The 19,825-nt window shown below is 43.4% G+C and overlaps 1 protein-coding gene and 1 pseudogene across 2 annotated transcripts in view; one reads left to right on the forward strand and one right to left on the reverse strand.

Annotated features, from left to right (window-relative positions):
* LOC126341133 (epidermal growth factor-like protein 8) overlaps positions 1-19,825 on the forward strand; it is a 773,192-nt gene that overhangs the window by 686,863 nt on the left and 66,504 nt on the right. For both annotated transcript variants that reach the window (XM_050001752.1, XM_050001753.1), the window contains exon 3: positions 13,285-13,403. In XM_050001752.1, coding sequence (XP_049857709.1) covers positions 13,285-13,403 — 119 coding nt within the window. The remainder of the gene's footprint in view (positions 1-13,284; positions 13,404-19,825) is intronic.
* LOC126289242 (5S ribosomal RNA) lies at positions 3,855-3,972 on the reverse strand (annotated as a pseudogene).

Consider the following 19,825-nt stretch of genomic DNA (forward strand, 5'->3'; position numbering starts at 1 on the left):
ATTTTTGTTCCTGCACCCCTATTTCCTTCATAAATTCAACAGTAGCGAGATTTAAATGTTTCTTCACTTAAGCAACATACTTAGCAGTAATATACACAGATGAGCCAAAACATTATAACCACCTGCTTAACAGCTTGTTTGTCCATCTTCGGAACGAAATACAGTACTGATTCTGTGTATCGTGTATGTGAGAGTTTGTCGGTAGGTTTGTGGAGGTATGGGGCATGAGATGACTACGCACAGCTCATGTAATCTGCGTAAAGGGCCGCTGATTTGCTTACGAGGTGATGGCGCCCGATACCGACCCAGAAAGGTTCCATCGGATTTACATCAGGCGAATTTTGTAACCGATACCTCAACATGAGTTCACTGTAATGCTCCTCAAGCCACTGTAGCACTATTCTGGCTCCGAGACACGGACAATTATACTGCTGAATGATGACATCGTCGTCGGGGAAGACATTAAGTATAAAGGGATGCAGGAGTCTACTACCTCTACATGCGAGCGCAGGAGAATGTCGAACGTCTCTCATGGCATAATAATACTGCTCCCACCAGTATGCATGCGTGGCGCGCTGCGTGTTTTGAGCCGCCTCGATGTCGGCGTTTGTGGAGACGACTATCGACCTAGAATAACAAAAATGTGATTCACCCGAAGAACCGACAAAGTCGTTGGGTCAACAATGAACATTTAAAGGGTGGTCTGCTGCGGAGTACCATGTTCAACAATGTACGAAAAACGGTGTACTCCGAAACCCTTGCGTCTGCACCAGCGTTATGCTCTTTCGGCAGAGATGCCACAGGTCGCCATCTATCACACATTACAGAGCAAACAAGTCTCCGAAACCGACGTTCTGCGAAAAGTAGTGGACGTTCAACCATTTAGCGCCTAGTGGTAGTTTCACTGCCCTTCCACCTCTTTCCGTAGATGCTCACGGCAGTAATACTGGGAACATTCAACCAGCTTCGCCGTTTTCATCTACACCTACATCATACTCCGCAAGCCAGCTAATGGCGTGTGGTGGAATCTACCTTCGGTATCACTATCTGATCCCTCCAATCCCGTCCCACTCGCGAATAGTGGGTGGGAAGAATGGTTGTCGGTAAGCCTCTGTATTGGCTCTAATTTCTCGAATTTTCTAGATACTCGTTCTCGGCCTCTGTGTAATAATAGTGTGCCCGTTTCAAAGTCGCTTATTTCAATCGCTTTCCCCATTAGCAGCCCATGCCTTACTAGGATGATCCCACGTCCTTGCGTCCTTGTTTGCTCTGTTATACTTTCGCTATCGCGTCATGTGCCCGCAACACCACCAAGCGGCACCCAACGTCGTGTTGGGTAGTGGTCGTAATGTTTTGGATTGTCAGTGTATGAAGTCTCCATACGTTTCGTTCATTTCCACTGAAAACAGCTGCAGCTAAAAATGGAATAACACGCGCGACTTTAGAATTTTTACTATTTCTACCACCAAATTCAAGTACTCCATACCTTATGTACAGGACAATGAATCATGTCTGTCAATCGTAATTGCTCTGTCATTGTCATCTGAAAGTTTAAATTCATTCTGCATGGTACTATACCGTCGTTTCGTAGGTAATAAGCAGTACCAGTCACTTATGCGAACTGAGAATTCTCATCCCTCTCTTCTTTCATTCCCTATCATTTTAAATAATTGTGAGGACAGATGGTTAGAATGCAGACAGCCACTGGATTTGTGAACCTCCCTCACACTACGAACCCATTCTGCTGAACTCAGAGAGTTGTACCGACCTCTAAGTGCCGCACCACAATGCTAAATGAAATGTGGCGCTATTCTGGATTCTTCTGAAAAGGACCAAACAAAACCGAATGACAGGCCGGCCCTTGTTCCGCACGCGCCTCGTACACGCTGCATGCGTGAGGTTTGGTACGCCATGGCCGGCCCTGACATACTGTGTACCAAACGCATCGTAAACCCTTGAAATCTTCGCTTATCAACAGGTGATGCACTCCCCCTAATATGCTGTGTATCTCGTGCCATTGGTCCGAGACCAGCAGCACCCAGGCTAGGAAATTTCCGTCCCATGCACAGGCAGCCGTTAACACACTGGTGGCCATTAAAATTGCTACACCACGAAGATGACGTGCTACAGAAGCGAAATTTAACCGACAGGAAGAAGATGCTGTGATACGCAGTGGTTTAGCTTTTCAGATCATTCACAAAGGTTGGCGTCGGTGGGGACACCGATAACGTGCAGACATGAGGAAAGTTCCCAACCGATTTCTCATGCACAAACAGCAGTTGACCGGCGTTGCCTGGTGAACCGTTGTTGTGATGCCTCGTGTAAGGAGCAGAAATGCGTACCATCACGTTACCGAATTTGATAAAAGTCGGATTGTAGCCAATCGCGATTGCGGTTACTCGTATCGCGACATTGCTGCTCGCGTTGGTCGAGATCCAATCGCTGTTAGCAGAATATGGAACCGGTGGGTTCTGGAGGGTAATACGGATCGCCGCGCTGGATCCCAACGTCCTCGTATCACTAGCAGTCGAGATAACAGGCATCTTATCCGCATGACTGTAACGGATCGTGCAGCCACGTCTCGATCCCTGAGTCAACAGATGGGGACGTTTGCAAGACAACAACCATTTGCACGAACAGTTGGACAACGTTTGCAGCAGCTTGGACAATCAGCTCGGAGACCATGGCTGCGGTTACCCTTGACGCTGCATAACAGACAGGAGCGCCTGCGATGGAGTACTTAACGATGAACCTGGGTGCACGAATGGCAAAACGTCATTTTTTCGGATGAATCCAGGTTCTGTTTACAGCATCATGATGGTCGCATCTTTGTTTAGCGACGTCGCGGTGAACGCACATTGGAAGCGTGTATTCGTTATCGCCATACTGGCATATCACCAGGCGTGATGGTATGGGGTGCCATTGGTTACACGTCTCGGTCACCTCTTATTCGCACTGACGGCACTTTGAACAGTGGACGTTACATTTCAGATGTCTTACGACCCGTGGCTCTACCCTTTATTCGATCCCTTCGGAACTCTTCATTTCAGCAGGGTAATGCACGACCTCATGTTGCAGGTCCTGTAGGGGCCTTTCTGGATACATAAGATGGTCGACTGCTTCCCTGGCCAGCACATTCTCCAGATCTCTCACCAGTTGAAAACGTCTGATCAATGGTGGCCGAGCAACTGGCTCGTCACAATACGCCAGTCACTGCACTTGATGAACTGTAGTATCGTGTTGAAGCTGAATGGGCAGCTGAACCCGTACACGCCATCCAAGCTCCGTTTGACTCAATGCCCAGGCGCATCAAGGCCGTTATTACGGCCAGAGGCGGTTGTTCTGGGTACTGATTTCTCAGAATCTATGCACCCAAGTTGCTTGAAAATGTAAACACATGTCAGTTGTAGTATAATATATTTGTCCAATGAATACCCGTTTATCATCTGCATTTCTTCTTGGTGTAGCAATTTTAATGGCCAAAAGTGTAATTGTTCTGGTATATATTTCAGCCTCAGACCACGCAAATGGTATGATTACCGGTTTCGAATTATTACCACGTCGTCATCAGATGATCTGTTTAAAGACAAAGAAAAGTAAAAGTAAAATGTCGTAATGTAACTAACAAATAATACTAACTTCTATACAAACACTAAAACTAAACTAAACCCCTTCCGAACAGGCCTTGGAAGGCCCTAAACTAGCGACCGGTCGCCGTGTTATCCTCAGCCCACAGCCGTCAATGGTTGCGGGTATGGAGTGGCATGTTGTAAGCACAGCGCTCTCCCGGCCGTATGTCGGTTTACACGACCGGAGCCGCTAATTCTGTCACGTAGGGCTGAGTGCACCCCGCGTGCCAACAGCTCTCGGCAGACCGGATGGTCACCCATCCAAGTGCTAGCCCAGCCCGACAGCGCTTAACTTCGGTGATCCGACGAGAACCGGTGTTACCACTGCGGCGAGGCCATTGGCTCTATACAAACACTGATGAGCCGAAACGCTATTACCATGCCCACTATGATTCTATATGTCGTCTGATGTCACTGCGAGAACGCGACAAAGTGAGGAATGAAGCGGAACAGAGACGAATGGTGTATCACTGTAGCGACTCTGACAAACGGTAGATCGTTACGGCGCGACGTCTGAGAGTGAACAACTCGGAAAGGAAGTGGCTGCTTAGATATTGGCCTGCTGCTGTCGTGGATATCTATGCAGAATTGATGATGGACGGCGAAACCACGAGTAAGTGACAAGGTGTTGGACGATTAGCCCTCATCAGAAGCTGTGGAGGCAAGCCCGCTTGTAAAAGTGGGATAGGTGGCGATTTGTGGCAGATCTAACTACAGAGTACAATGCTGCCATAGGCACATGTGTTTCGAAGCATACCGTTCAGCGCACATTGTTGAGCATCAGGCTACGCGTTTCCGTGTTAACTTCGGCGTTGAATCTTCGAAACTGGACCGTGGTTCAATAATGGGATGACAACGTTTTGTATATTAGGCCGATGGTAGTCTCCACATACAGCGTCATACAGGCTAATGGTTACTCGAAACCCGCACGTCGTTACTGACGCAGGTTGTTAAGAGAAGGGGTTGGGGGAGGGCGGCAGTATTTTGTTATTGTGGACTCTCACCCTGAGCTTCCATGGGACCTAGTAGTAATCGAAGGCACATTGACAGATGTGGTCTATGTAAACATTATTGCGTTTCACCTTCACGCTTGATGCCTTCCCCCCTTGGCGATGACGTCTTCCACTAGGACAGCTGTCCGTGTCATTACGCCAGAAGCGTGGTACAGTGGTTTTATTAGCATGACAACTAACTCAATTTGATGCCTTAGTCATCAAATCCGACTGATCTCAACCCAGTAGTATACATCCGGGACGCAACGAACTGCCATCTCCGCTCCCACAAATCACCGGCACTTTATCTACGGGCATTCCGTGATCTGGTGACCCATCCGTATACATATAGTATCTCATGCCTCCAGAAACTTATCTAGGACGTGTCGTTTCTACGCCACATATAATCGCTAATGAAAAACAGAGGAATTTTAAAATATTGTAACATCTTGGTTACCAACTGACAAATGCTCCTGTCAGAGCACAAAATAAAGCGAATAGCCTCCTCTTTAAAACACTCTGACAGAAAAGTGGGAATCAACCGGCCCAAACCTTATTCCGCCTTCCTCATCAAAATTTTTGGCATACAAACATAATGGCGCTCTTTTAACACAGAACATTCTAAATCGTTTCACTCAATCTCTCTTTGTAGTGAAGCCTTCACACTCAGCACCTCCTGGTAACTGCCAATGTCCATATATACATATATATTTTCGCTACTGTCTCCTGTCTCATGTGTGTGACCGTTGTAGCATCATTTCTACTGTTGTTTACCACGCAATCCAATTTGATAGTAGATCAGTGCAACAGAGTCATCTTTCGTAAACATTCCTGGTTACAATCACGTACAAAACGTATTGTATGCAACATTCAGCAACGTATCAATCTCGAGAAGGTAGAACTTTGGCGACCAAGGCAGCATGAGAAAAGCAATAATAAAGGAAATATTCCACCGCTCGTCCGACTGTGTCATCGGCCGATGATACAGTATGATCCAAACGATCGGATATGTTTGTAAATGGGAAAGTGCGGGACGAGAAAAAGCAACTGAAAAGCATGTTGACCATCTCAGAGCATGTTACCTTAGTAGTCCTAAGAAGTCTATCTGATGAGCAGGTTTTAAACTTCAGTTGGTAAAGACGACAGTGTGGAAGGCTTTAGAAAAACGTTTACACATCTAAATGTACTGGTTACAGTTGGTACAAACTTTAAAGCCAGATGACTATTTTACAACTTTGTAAGTGAAGTTTTGCAGCAAGAAGATAACTTTCTTAATCGCGTGGTGCTCATTGCTGACGCAACTTTTCATTTAAGTGGAGAGGCAAATACCCGTAATGTTCGTAGTTGGGATCAGAACACACTCACGAACTTGTGCTATATGAAAGATGCTCGCCAAAATTAGCCGTTTTGTGCGCTGTGTCCCAACGTAAAAGTGTACAGACCATTTCTTTTCGTTGAAGCTTATCTGGACATGTTTAAACAATGCCACTTTCTCCAATTAGAAGGTGCACCTGAAAGCTTTATTTGGCAACAACCCTCCCTTCTTTCTCCAATTAGAAGGTGAACATGAAAACTTTATTTGGCAACAATCCTCCTTCCCCCCCCCCCCCCCCCCCCCACCGTACTGACATGGTTTTGTACTAGAGCAGCTGAACGTCGGCAGAACTCTTTTCCACTGGCCCTCCACGTTCACCTCATCGCGATTTTTTTTCCTGGAGAGGTTATTGCTTCTATTACTCCAGGTACCAAATGAATAATAGTTTTTTATGTTGGATGTGCGCTTTGTAAATAAAGGTGCACATATTGAACATTTTTAAGCTAGGTTATTTACCCTCAACTTGAAATACGATTTTTTGTAAATAGTCTAATGTGAACTGTGTGTATTGTACTGTGTATCGACTGGGGACCTAGAAACGGCGGAGAGGCTTTGTCCCCGCCGTAGCCCTCAGTGGTACAGAACCTCACAACAGGCTACAGCAGTCCACTCACCCCAACACCTGCCCACACCGAACCCACGTTATTGTGCTCGACACAAATCCGCCGGGCGGATTCGTGCCGGGGACCGGCACGCCTTCCCGCTCGGAAAGCAGCGCGTTAGACCGCGAAATTAAACTGTTATAACATGTCATTGAAACTGGGACATTATTTTATGGGCACCTTGCACTTTTGGACTGCAAGTTTTGGATGTATACATATGTGTCATCAGAATGCGTCTGTTGAGATTAACGATCGTTAATTTGTGGGATGTAGGGATAACTGTCTCGTACTTAAATTTAAAAAAGAATACATTTGGTGTTTTTTAATTCAAAAGTCAGTTTGACCACAGTGAAATCTCTATTTATTTCAGCATTACAATATAGGATTGGGAGTTATCCTCCTTTCAGAGTCGACTTCCTTTGTCTATTAGCCACAGTCAAGAAATAACTTTAAGCTACTTTCTTTTTTTAATTATCACGGTTTGAAAGCCAGTAGGTCGTGTTACATACTGATACGAAAATTTTGTTTAGTCGCCACAAATCTGGACGTTTGATATTGAGGTACGTTAGGTATTTATAAACAGGTTTCTGAAGCGGTCAGTGACGTGATCGAAGAACGTAACAGAGGAATAGCATGGCTCACATTTGGCGACACATGGCTCTTGGTTGCGTGCTGTTTGTAACGTCCACGTGATAAATTTTTGGCTACAGTGTGACGAGGGGAAATTATGCCTCTAACAGTTATAAACATTATCTATTCGACGTATGAAAAAACAGTGAAAACTTATAAATATTAATTATTTATCTAATATATTATGATATAATTGGACATATCGGTGTGTATGATACAAAGACATTGATAACTGTAAATTCCTTTTATGATCTGCGTTTGTCTTCCTTTGTTTTTACCTTTTGTTGGTTGGCTTTTGTAAGTTGCGGACGCATATCAAACTGAGTTCTGTTAAGAAACTGTAATTATTTGTTAATTATTACTTGAAAATAGTTCATTATTATTATAAATATGAGTGAATAATAATTTGTAACTTTAATTCATCTCTCAGTAAGCATTATCTGTGTTAATTATTTCTTTCCGCTGCAAGGAGCGCAGCCATTGATGATAGCGATTTGTTTCGCATTTTTGTCTGCGTTTTCCTTAGAAACAAATCAAATGTTTCTTTGGTGAAGTCTAAATAGTGCACAATACGAAAGTTGAGTTTCTGTAAAGTTCAATAAGCATTTCAAATACTTATTTGCTCTAACGATAGAAAGTCTCTATCAGTTGTCTGCCGCCTGCTTAACAATTATCACAGCGGCAAATTCAAATTACACAACTCTGCAGACATAAATGCTAAACGTAATACAAATGTGTAAAAATAAATGTGCACCGGTGGTCCCGAACTCATTTTAATGAAAATGATTCGAATCAGATTGGTTATTTAAAAACAGTGATCATAGCACGATCCTTCTAAGAAACTTTTCTAGCTGATGTATGGGGCCGAAATTAATTACGCACGAGTTGCGAAGAATATTGTTTCAGGTAACATACGTCAGTGTTGCGCGCGGCTGATATTCGCTGGTTTTAACGATCATTTTGCTGAAGATAACTGCTTCCATCTCAATCAATAGTTGTAAGGAATCTGTTGTATGAACTGTGATATAGTGACACTTACACAACTTACAGACAACACTTTAACACGACGTTAACTTCGAGATCTTTAGCAACTTGATCAAATCTTTAGCCGGGAGAAAAATTATTTAGTAATTACTCAATGTAATAAAATAATATCATCATTTCCATTTATAAATTAGTTAAATACCAAACCACTGAATAACACAGCGAACACCACATGTTGTGCAGTGGTCGCTTCTTGGAACAGAGAGATGACAGAAAGGCTGTTAAGCTAAAACCCGGCAAAGAAGACGAAAATGTCAGTCTCAGACCTCGTACTAAATCGACCTTAGGCTTGGCAACGGCAGATTCTTCTGTCGTTCCTGCAGGAGGAGTATGCCTACGACACTAATTGGTTTGGCAACGTTGAAATTCACTAAGATTATTTCAGGGTTCTTGTGTTTATAAACTCTTTTGCATACACGACCAAAAGAATAGGTTGTATGTAGCTGTCTGCATCCATCATGCTGCTCCAAAAAGGATAAACGGTCACAATAACGCTGTCCAACACTGGAAGCAGGATCGAATCTGTGTGCTTTGAACGAGAGCATTTCTCCTTCTATTAAGTGTGCGGTTATCCTTCTAGAGAATTCTGGCGACCGTATTTAATTCAGCTGAAAAGCTATCAGTACAGGCATAGTAGATCGAAGTAATAAAATGAGATATGAGCAATAAATTAATTTCAGGTGAAGTCCTACAGAGGGATATTACAAGATTGTGCCGGACTACCGTCCCAATTGTTTAGTAATCTTACATTATTATTATTATTATTATTATTATTATACACACATATCTTCAACAACTTTCGATCCTCGTGTGACTGTTGATTTTTATGATAAAAATATAAGAAAACTTATTTATCTTGCTTAACCGCTTTCATCAATGCCATAGCGAAGCGATATAAAACAGAACGAGTACTTAAGGTAATTTATAGGGAATGGTGAACTTCCATGTATTGAAAGAGTTCTAGTAAAATGTAGCGCATCTATAAAAGATACCTTGTACAGAACAATGGTGCGACCCATTCTTTAGTACTGCTCGAGTCTTTTGGATATCAGGTCGGATGATTCAGAGGCTTGCTATAAGATCGCGATAAACGCGCGAATATTACAGAAATATTCCGTGGCTCAATTGGAATCCCTGGAGGGGAGAAGACAGACTTCTCGCGGAAAAGTACTGAGAAAGTTTAGAGAATCGGCATTTGTAACAAATGCTCATCGATCCAACTCTATCAGTTGTACATCTCGCGTAAGGACCGTGAAGACAAAATACGAGAAATCGGGGCCCGTGCGGGAAGCATATACACAGGAGTTCTTTCATCGCTCCATTTACGAGTGGAGCGGAAAGAAACTGACTGGTAGTGGTACAAAGTACGCACCGCCACACAGCGTACTGTGCCTTGCGGATCATGTATGTACGAGGGGCGTTTGAAAAAGTCAATGCAAAAATAAAAACTACTTACGTGTTTGGGATCACCTTTTTTATTTTTCGACATAGTCTGCTTTTAGACTTATACACTTCGTCCAACGCTGTTCTAATTTGTTGATCCCTTCTGAATAATAGGAATTGTCCAAGTCTGCAAAACAGCTAATGCTTGCTGCAATCACCTCCTCGTTTGAATAAAATCTTTGTCCCACAAGCCATTTCTTCAAATTGGAGAACAAATAGTAGTTCGAGGGAGCCAAGACTGGAAAATAGGGGGCATGTGAAACGAGTTTGAATGCTATTTCCATTAATTTTGGGACCACAACTGCTGAGGGGTGTGCTGGTGCATTGTCGTGATAGAAAAGGACTTTTTGCAGTCCAATCGCCGGCGTTTTTCTTGCAGCTCGGTTTTCAAACGGTCCAGTAACGATGAATAATATGCACCTATAATAGTTTTATCCTTTTCCAGATAGTCGATGAGGTTTATCCCTTGCGAATCCCAAAAGACAGTCGCCATAAACTTTCCAGCCGAAGGAGTGGTCTTCGCCCATTTTGGATCAGATTCTCCCTTGGTAACTCATTGGTTAGGTTGTTGTTTGGTCTCAAGAATATAGTAATATGTCCATGTTTCATTCACAGTGACGGAACGACGCTTAAAGTCCTGCGGATTCCTTCTGAACAGCTGCAAACCATCCTTGCAACACTCCACCCGATTCCGTTCTTGGTCAAGCGTGACCAATCGCGGAACCCATCCTGCGGATAGCTTTCTCATGTCCAAACGTTTATGTAAAATACAATTTACCCGTTCATTCAAGATGTCCACAGCACTAGCAGTCTCACGCACCTTAACTCTTCTGTCATCCATCAAAATATCATGGATTTTATCAATGATTTCTGGAGTCGTAACCTCCAGAAGGCGTCCAGAAAGTTAAGCATCACTTGCGCCCATACAGCCACTCCGAAAATTTTGAAACCACTTATAAACTGTTCTAATCAAAGGTGCAGAGTCACCGTAATGTTTATCAAGCTTCTCTTCAGTCTTCAGAGGCGTGGACTATGCACGGACTTTTCGAACGCCCCTTATAGCTGTAGATGGAGAAAAGTGCTTGAAAAAACCCGGCGAAAGGGTATGGTACGTTTTACTTGAGTAAGAAGAAAACTTTGTGCAAGATGGCTGCCGCATTTTTACGAACGTCTATTAAAAGAAAATTGGAAAATGAATCTTTGGACTGCCTTAAAAATAGTCGCACTGTATAAATAAATGGGTGACTTAACGACTGGATTGAAGAAGAAAAATCACCTTTCAGAATGGCAATGCATCTGCCCTGAGAGGTGCTTTAAAAATGGCAAAACTAAATTATTAGGTTATTTGCCAGGTTTAACACATTCTGATTTTTCATAGTGTCCTCATGTTATTTACGAGAAATTTTTTGTTCTAAAAATTCCTCTTGCGGTAAGATTTACACCTATTGCTTGCAGAAATCTTTCAACGAAAACGGTCTACACACGAAAGGAAGAAAAGCATACCTCACGTGGAAATATGAGGCAAAAGATCTGCAGTAACACTATTGGGATTTGTAGTTGGTCAAGTGTTGCTGTTCTTAGTCTAAATTCAAATTTTGTGAAGAGAAGAGTTTCAACTGGGAGACCACCACACGTCAGTTCGCTCAAGAAGTTGTTGTTTGCAGTGTGTCTCACAACCGCTCGCTCGTTAGCACCAGTTATCAAAGGAGGCGTAGTATCCATACCTCACAGTTATCTGCGTATTATTGGAGTACTGGAAGGATATTTTTCTGGAAATAAATTCTTCTGTTTGAAAATTTAAGTGTAGTTGTGAGGTATTTCCTATTCATAATAAACAACCGGCAGCTGGATTTTACAACAACGAAAGTACAAACGAAATTGTTAGCATGTCAGAACGCTGCTGTGACAAAAGAAATGTTAAGTCTCCACTACTGTGAATTACTTTATTTACCACGCTATGTGTACCAGATGGCTAGCCTCCATCATCAGGTGTAATAATGTGAGTACGTAAGTTACTGCTATAAATGGGTAACCAAAGTATGTCGTAAATGACGATGTCTCGAGCTTTTTCTACGAGCATTTATATTCAGCTACTCAGAACTTATTTGCTAGTGGTTATCACAGAGATGCATATTGTGTCACTTAGCGTTGTGCTTAGATTGGGGCCAATCTTTTTTTTGTGATATGAATGGCATGCTGTACTTGCAAGTGGGAGAAAGTGGGAGTTTATTATACGTATTATACTGCTACGGTGTGAAATTGCTTTATTTTCTTATTTGCTCCAATTACTTCCGTTCTGGGTATTGCCACTGCACTTATTTGCGTCTGACAGTTAGTGGCTTAAAGCCCCATCGTTTATGTCACAAAGACAAACGTTGATACCCTTTACGAACGAGTAACGTAATTCACGAGTTTGTGTAAACACATACCTCCTTCAGTCTTTCTACAGGGACGACAGACATAACATGAACCAGTAGCAAGTGTTTTTCAAGTAATCGAGAATGACTTCATAAGTAAAATATTTCAAATTCTCTTTCAATGTTCCTGTCCCCACACCTGATGAAGTTAGCCTTCCAAAACATGTAGTGTGGTGAATACATTAACCACAGTGTTTCTGCTACATGGGGGATCAAAATTAAACTTTAAAGGAAACACACGGTTAACTAAAATTACGTATTCACTCTCAGCAAACTGCAGAGCACGAACCGCTTTATGCTCAGGAGTCGTCATTATGCTTACTTGTCCTATGTGGTGCTGCAAGCGGGAAAACAATAAAGCAGTACCCGTGCGTTTGCTTGTCTGAACTTGCCTGAGTTAACTCTTTAATTTTGGCATTGAAGTAACACTCCACAACGCTTATAGTTGATAGTATTAAGGCTCGTGACTTTGAAATTCCTTTCAGACAGCCTGTATATTGTAATCCAAGTTGATCAGGGCATAGACTTCATGTTCATGTAAAATCCACACAACTCCCTTTTATAACCACTCATAATAAAAATATATATTCTCGCTAATCATTGCAATTACTGATATACCTGTGCGTCTACCTGTGGAGAAGGCAACATACTCAACGCCTTCCCTCCGACCACAACAAATGGAGCCAAAAACTAATATCACAGAAAAAGCGGTATCTGTGCTTCCTTCTGGACAAACGGTACCTGCACGTTTCTCGTGACCTGCGTAAATAAACAAGCACTATTCTAGATAAAAGATTGTGGATTCCTTAAGACTACAACCACATTTCTCCGGCTCGACAGGTGTTTGCATTCTTTAGGTAACCATCTGCTCAAGGTGAAGTCTCCATGAAAATTTCGAGCTTCAATCCACATAAATTTCCAAAAATAAACTTTTCAATGATGATTTATGTGATGTCCTTTGGTTAGTTAGGTTTAAGTAGTTCTAAGTTCTAGGGGACTGATGACCACAGATGTTAAGTCCCATAGTAAACAGAGCCATTTGAACCATTTTTGATAATTTATGTAAGAGCACGACTAAGTTAGAATGCTTAGGAATCATATGGCTTACCTGGTGCGGGATCAGCTAATACGTGTGCTGGCCTCTCTTTACAGGACGGTGTACCAGAAGGCCTTCCGCACGGTGTACTCGACTCGCTACAGCAAACACTCCTCTTTCGCGTGCTGTCCCGGCTGGACGCAGGTGAAGCCCACCAGCTATGGATGCATGCAAGGTGAGTCTCACATTCTGCACTGAGCTGTGCCGATACTTGCTTAACTTGTGTAGATATTGTTCTACGAGGGCTGTCCAGAAAGTAAGTTACGATCGGTCGCGAAATGGAAACGACCATGAAAATCCGATAAAGCTTTGCTAAGATGTGTTGGGCAGTGTGTCTAGTATGACTGTAGGTAGAATTGTGTCACTCTTTTCATTACTGAGCTCTTAGTGAGCGCGTAAAGATGTTATAGAAAATAGTGTCTCCCGCCAAGTACGAGGGCCTGGTGAGAATTTTCCCCTGAAGCTATGCAACCAACATTACATAACTGTCGTGCGGTTTCTTTTTCAAGACAATTCTCAGCCTCATTCTGCAGGGGCAATGAAGATGTTCCTGCATCGTTTCAATTGGAAATGTTTGTTTACCCACAATACAGCCCGTAATTGTCTCCCACTGAGTTTCATCTCTGCTCAAACGAACCGCTGGCTATGAAGACAACATTTTGGCACAGACAACGAGCTTTAGGCCAGCGTAGAGAACTGGAGGAAAGCAATGGCGGCTGCCTTCTATGATGAAGGTATTGGAAAGTTGGTACAACGCTACGACGAATGTCTGGTTGGTTGGTTGTTTGGGGGAAGAGACCAAACTGCGAGGTCATCGGTCTCATCGGATTAGGGAAGGATGGGGAAGGAAGTTGGCCGTGCCCTTTCAAAGGAACCATCCCGGCATTTGCCTGTAGCGATTTAGGGAAATCACGGAAAACCTAAATCAGGATGGCCGGACGCGGGATTGAACCGTCGTCCTCCCGAATGTGAGTCCAGTGTGCTAACCACTGCGCCACCTTTCTCGGTCACGAATGTCTGAGTCAGAACGGCGACTACGTAGTGAAGTAGCTGAAAGGTATATCTAACTGTTACAAATGAAACATTTCTGATTTTCACTGTGATTTTCATTTCGCGATCAATCGTAACTTACTTTCTGGACAGCCCTCGTAATTACCCGAGAGAAGCTATGTGAAAGTAAGCTGTTCTTAATAGTTTCTCCGGCACAGATCACAGTGGCTTGATAACACTGATTTCTAACGATTGTAGAAGCTATAAAAGCCATGTTATTTCATCATAATAGTCATTAACACCAATGTTCATTATTTCCAGTCATGGCAGCGGAAATGTTATCATTTTGTAAGACTCTACCCCCGGTAAATGTAACACTTGCGCCGTTGAAGTAACATGCTCAAGTTAAATGGATGGATAGACCTTATGCTTTACATATCCCAACGCTGACAAACGTATACATCAGAAATCTGAGGCTTTAAAATTTCGCTGCCTGCTCTTATACTTTGGGGTAAGCAGTCGACTCTGACGAACGCCTTACTGGCAGAAGCTGCTGAACTTCCGTTGACGACAGTACCTGGCGAGAAAATTTACTTGTCATAAGATCAAGTAGACTATTAATAGATTAACTACCCTCCTACGAGAAATAGGACACAACTTGCCGTTCAGTAGTTCCTTCTGTTATTGCCAGCAATGAACGTGTCTGCCTTGATCCGTTCGATAAAAAGGTATAGTCACATAGTCCCATTTGGGATTCCATTCAGGTAGCTGTTGAAAAAATCTAGATATTCATTATTACAGTTTAATGGATAGGAGCTTTGGCACAGTTAATTCAAGTTTTAAATAACACGATAGTCTTGATTGGCCACATTGTGCTCTAGCAGAAGTATCTGCAAGCAGTTTCGAATGTCGTCATTTTGTACTACGAGTCAATAAGTAAGTCGCAAACTGTGATAGAGACACCATGCCACGTGTACCATGTGATGTTTATTTTACTTTTGCGAAAGGCTCCCCCTGTAAATTTAAACAGTTGTCCTATCGCAACTGATGAAGACGTAATAAACAGAAACTGGGGAGAAAAGAAATTTGTGACACTATTCGATTAAAACAAGAGATAATTGGATATATCTCTTTCTGAGACATCAACGATTCACCAATTTACTATTGGAGTGACGTGTATGTGGGGGGGGGGGGGGTGGAGGGGTAAAAATCGTAAAGAGACCAAGAGATGAATACAGTAAGCAAATTCAGAAGTATATAGGTTGTAGCGCTTGTTCAGAGATGAGGAGAGCCTTGGACGGGACAGAGTAGCATGGAGAGCTGCATCAGACCAATCTTCGGACTGGAAACCATAACAACAGCAGCAACATCCCTTTCGCCAAGATCTTAACAGCCTGCAGCATGGAGTTCTTGTGGCAGCGTTCACATCGAACGAGTCGTCTCTCGAGCTGTAACAAGTTTATTTGGTTCCTTACATTGCTGCAACCCACAAGACATACATGTCGTGCGGGTAGCGAAATACCCTTAGACAGCCAAACACTGTAGCGTTAATGGATAACCAGGATGGCCAGGATTTTCCTTGTTTGTGATTTTTTTGTTAAATTCCGCATCCAGCTCAATACAACTTTCCATGAAACACAGTTCTAACCATCTACAAGATAAATTTTACCGTCAACGTTCTCTGCGGACAGCCCTTGGCTCATAAAAATCGTTTTGTCGGGTACACACATGTGGCAAAGCTGCTATATTTATCAGACTGCACATCATTTAGCATTGACGCGGAATACTGTGTATCGGCTACCTTCCAAACGAAGTGTTTTGCCATCTTCTAGATACGGACAGGCGCTAAATTTAAAATGATATACCGTACTCCGGCGTTTGCGACCTATTTTCTGATCCACCATACCATATTTAACTCAGAAAACGATTGCGATACGATATGCTCTCCAAGTTGGTCGCTGTTCTGGTTTAGATAACCTGAAGTTTTAGTTTCCACAAACTAATTATAGTATCAGGAATAAAAATATCTTGCAAATACGGCAACTATCTTACACATGTGTTTCATGCAGTTAATTCTTCAAGTCAAATGTAGCGCACTCTTTCTTATAACATGTTTATGACATTAGATAATTTCATACACGTTTAATAACTGTCCATCCACAAAAATGGATGTGTGCTTTCTCGACGTTTCATGTGTTGTTTCAGCTGTGGGATGCGTTTCATGTGGATCATTCTAAAGAGAAGAAATCAGTCACTTATTTCTCATCTGTTGAAATTTAAGATACAGATTTCTTCAGTAACATTGCAACTTTCTTTCCAAATTAACTGCCAAACCATTTAATTTGATAATGACAAGGTTTTCAAGTTTTTTCATTTGAAAGAAACAGACGAAATATGACCACTTTAGAATGTTGCATTAATAAAACTCATCTACAGAAAATTTATACTTTACTTACGTTACTGCGCAACTTGTGCCAAAATATCACAAAAAGAATTTCATTCCCATTATCGCCATGTCGCACCTGCCAGGAACGTTTCGGTTTTGAAGTCGTAAACGCATCCTGTATTGGTGAGTAGATCGTTGGATAATATAGATATTCCAGATTGTCACTTACTTTCAGTCTAAGCGTTTTTTGCTCTTCTAATCATTTACTTAATTTGCAAAAGGCTTCGCAGTAACAGCTTTCGAGACTTCTTGTGTTCTTCTTTATAATCAGTAGTGATGGATTTTAGCTAAGCCTCACTTCTGTGAAGTCTGATTTACTGAAGTTGGTTACAATGATTAATTATTAGATAAAGTTGACTGAGTGTGGCATTCGTAAGTACATCCTACAAATTATAAATATGAATGTATGTATATACACTCCTGGAAATGGAAAAAAGAACACATTGACACCGGTGTGTCAGACCCACCATACTTGCTCCGGACACTGCGAGAGGGCTGTACAAGCAATGATCACACGCACGGCACAGCGGACACACCAGGAACCGCGGTGTTGGCCGTCGAATGGCGCTAGCTGCGCAGCATTTGTGCACCGCCGCTGTCAGTGTCAGCCAGTTTGCCGTGGCATACGGAGCTCCATCGCAGTCTTTAACACTGGTAGCATGCCGCGACAGCGTGGACGTGAACCGTATGTGCAGTTGACGGTCTTTGAGCGAGGGCGTATAGTGGTCATGCGGGAGGCCGGGTGGACGTACCGCCGAATTGCTCAACACGTGGGGCGTGAGGTCTCCACAGTACATCGATGTTGTCGCCAGTGGTCGGCGGAAGGTGCACGTGCCCGTCGACCTGGGACCGGACCGCAGCGACGCACGGATGCACGCCAAGACCGTAGGATCCTACGCAGTGCCGTAGGGGACCGCACCGCCACTTCCCAGCAAATTAGGGACACTGTTGCTCCTGGGGTATCGGCGAGGACCATTCGCTACCGTCTCCATGAAGCTGGGCTACGGTCCCGCACACCGTTAGGCCGTCTTCCGCTCACGCCCCAACATCGTGCAGCCCGCCTCCAGTGGTGTCGCGACAGGCGTGAATGGAGGGACGAATGGAGACGTGTCGTCTTCAGCGATGAGAGTCGCTTCTGCCTTGGTGCCAATGATGGTCGTATGCGTGTTTGGCGCCGTGCAGGTGAGCGCCACAATCAGGACTGCATACGACCGAGACACACAGGGCCAACACCCGGCATCGTGGTGTGGGGAGCGATCTCCTACACTGGCCGTACACCTCTGGTGATCGTCGAGGGGACACTGAATAGTGCACGGTACATCCAAACCGTCATCGAACCCATCGTTCTACCATTCCTAGACCGGCAAGGGAACTTGCTGTTCCAACAGGACAATGCACGTCCGCATGTATCCCGTGACACCCAACGTGCTGTAGAAGGTGTAAGTCAACTACCCTGGCCAGCAAGATCTCCGGATCTGTCCCCCATTGAGCATGTTTGGGACTGGATGAAGCGTCGTCTCACGCGGTCTGCACGTCCAGCACGAACGCTGGTCCAACTGAGGCGCCAGGTGGAAATGGCATGGCAAGCCGTTCCACAGGACTACATCCAGCATCTCTACGATCGTCTCCATGGGAGAATAGCAGCCTGCATTGCTGCGAAAGGTGGATATACACTGTACTAGTGCCGACATTGTGCATGCTCTGTTGCCTGTGTTTCTGTCAGTGTGATCATGTGATGTACCTGACCCCAGGAATGTGTCAATAAAGTTTCCCCTTCCTGGGACAATGAATTCACGGTGTTCTTATTTCAATTTCCAGGAGTGTAATTCCCGCAGTATCACATGTTTTAACGCAACTAAATTCTATTACGTTTGCTTTATTTTTGTTGATGTTCATCTTAAATCTGATCTCAACATACTATCAGTTCCTTTCAACCGCTCTTCCAAGTCATTTTGTGTGTCTAAAAGAATTGCAGTGTCAGTATAGTGTATCAGCAAGAAATGTTTACATGTTGCACTGTTAAATTATTGCATTGGTCACATCACAATGACTCAGAATGACTCTTAACCATCGTGAAGAACTATAGCGATTTATACATAAGTATGGGCAACGGTTCGTATACTATAATTTTTTGTATTTTACCCTTCGTACTTTTAAATTAGGTAATGGTTTGAAAATCAACAAATCCATTTCTGACTAGTCACCGGTAACTCAAATGAGAACGCACGTAAGACAAAAAGTTAAAGAAATCGTAAAGTTAAATAAAGTTACTGGTTCTTCTGCGAATGCAATGTTGGAATTGCACAAATGTGAACTCTGCACCTCCAGAATGTGAGTCCAGACTCTTAACCAGTGAGCTAGCTCTCCTTTTGCCCTTGGAATATTGTTCGCTCAACGCTGCGTCGTAGATGGTACGTTCGGCAGTAATTACTCCTTAATGAAAGCGGGACAGCGGTTAGAAAGAGGTCATGCACCTATACTGAGTAGTACGACGCGGGTTTCTTCATGGTTTCCTCATTGCGAAGACCAGAAATTAACAGCGATGTATTCTAGAAATTGAAACTCGCCGCAAACAATAAAACTTAGTTGAACGAAGGATTATTGCTGTGAGATGTGAGTTACTTTCTGTATTAGGCCAAGACGACTTTTGCTGGTAGCATGAAATAGTCATATCTGTGATGGGGTAATTGAGGGTACGTCCCCTTCTCGGTAATAAAAGTTTTGCAGACGCGCTTGCGTGCGTGCTGCGAAAATTACCAATTGCAGACAGCTTTCGACATAGGCGGAACTGCTGTTAGCGAAATAGTCTTGGAACGACTTCACGGCTGAGGGCACAACATGTCGGCAAAGAGCTAGTGCTCCTTCATAAGCAAGAAATGAAAAAAGGAAAGACTGGTGTTAATCGTCCCATCGACGTGGAGGTGGTCAGAGATGGAGCACACCCTCTAGTAAGCTGTAGACGGGTAAGGAAACTGGTAGGTCCTTTTCAGAGGGAGCATACCAGCTATCAGCTTGAACGATTTACGGAACGAAAGATAAACCTGAATCTAGATGGTTGAATGGAGAATTGAACCCCTCTCTTCCCTTACAGCTTAAGGCTGCGGTGTAGCACTGGGCCCTTTCTGCACCTTACTCCTGGCAAAGACTGCATGCTATTTAGT

The sequence above is a fragment of the Schistocerca gregaria genome, chromosome 1, assembly GCF_023897955.1.
Source record: "Schistocerca gregaria isolate iqSchGreg1 chromosome 1, iqSchGreg1.2, whole genome shotgun sequence".
In the NCBI taxonomy this organism is placed as follows: Eukaryota; Metazoa; Arthropoda; class Insecta; order Orthoptera; family Acrididae; genus Schistocerca; species Schistocerca gregaria.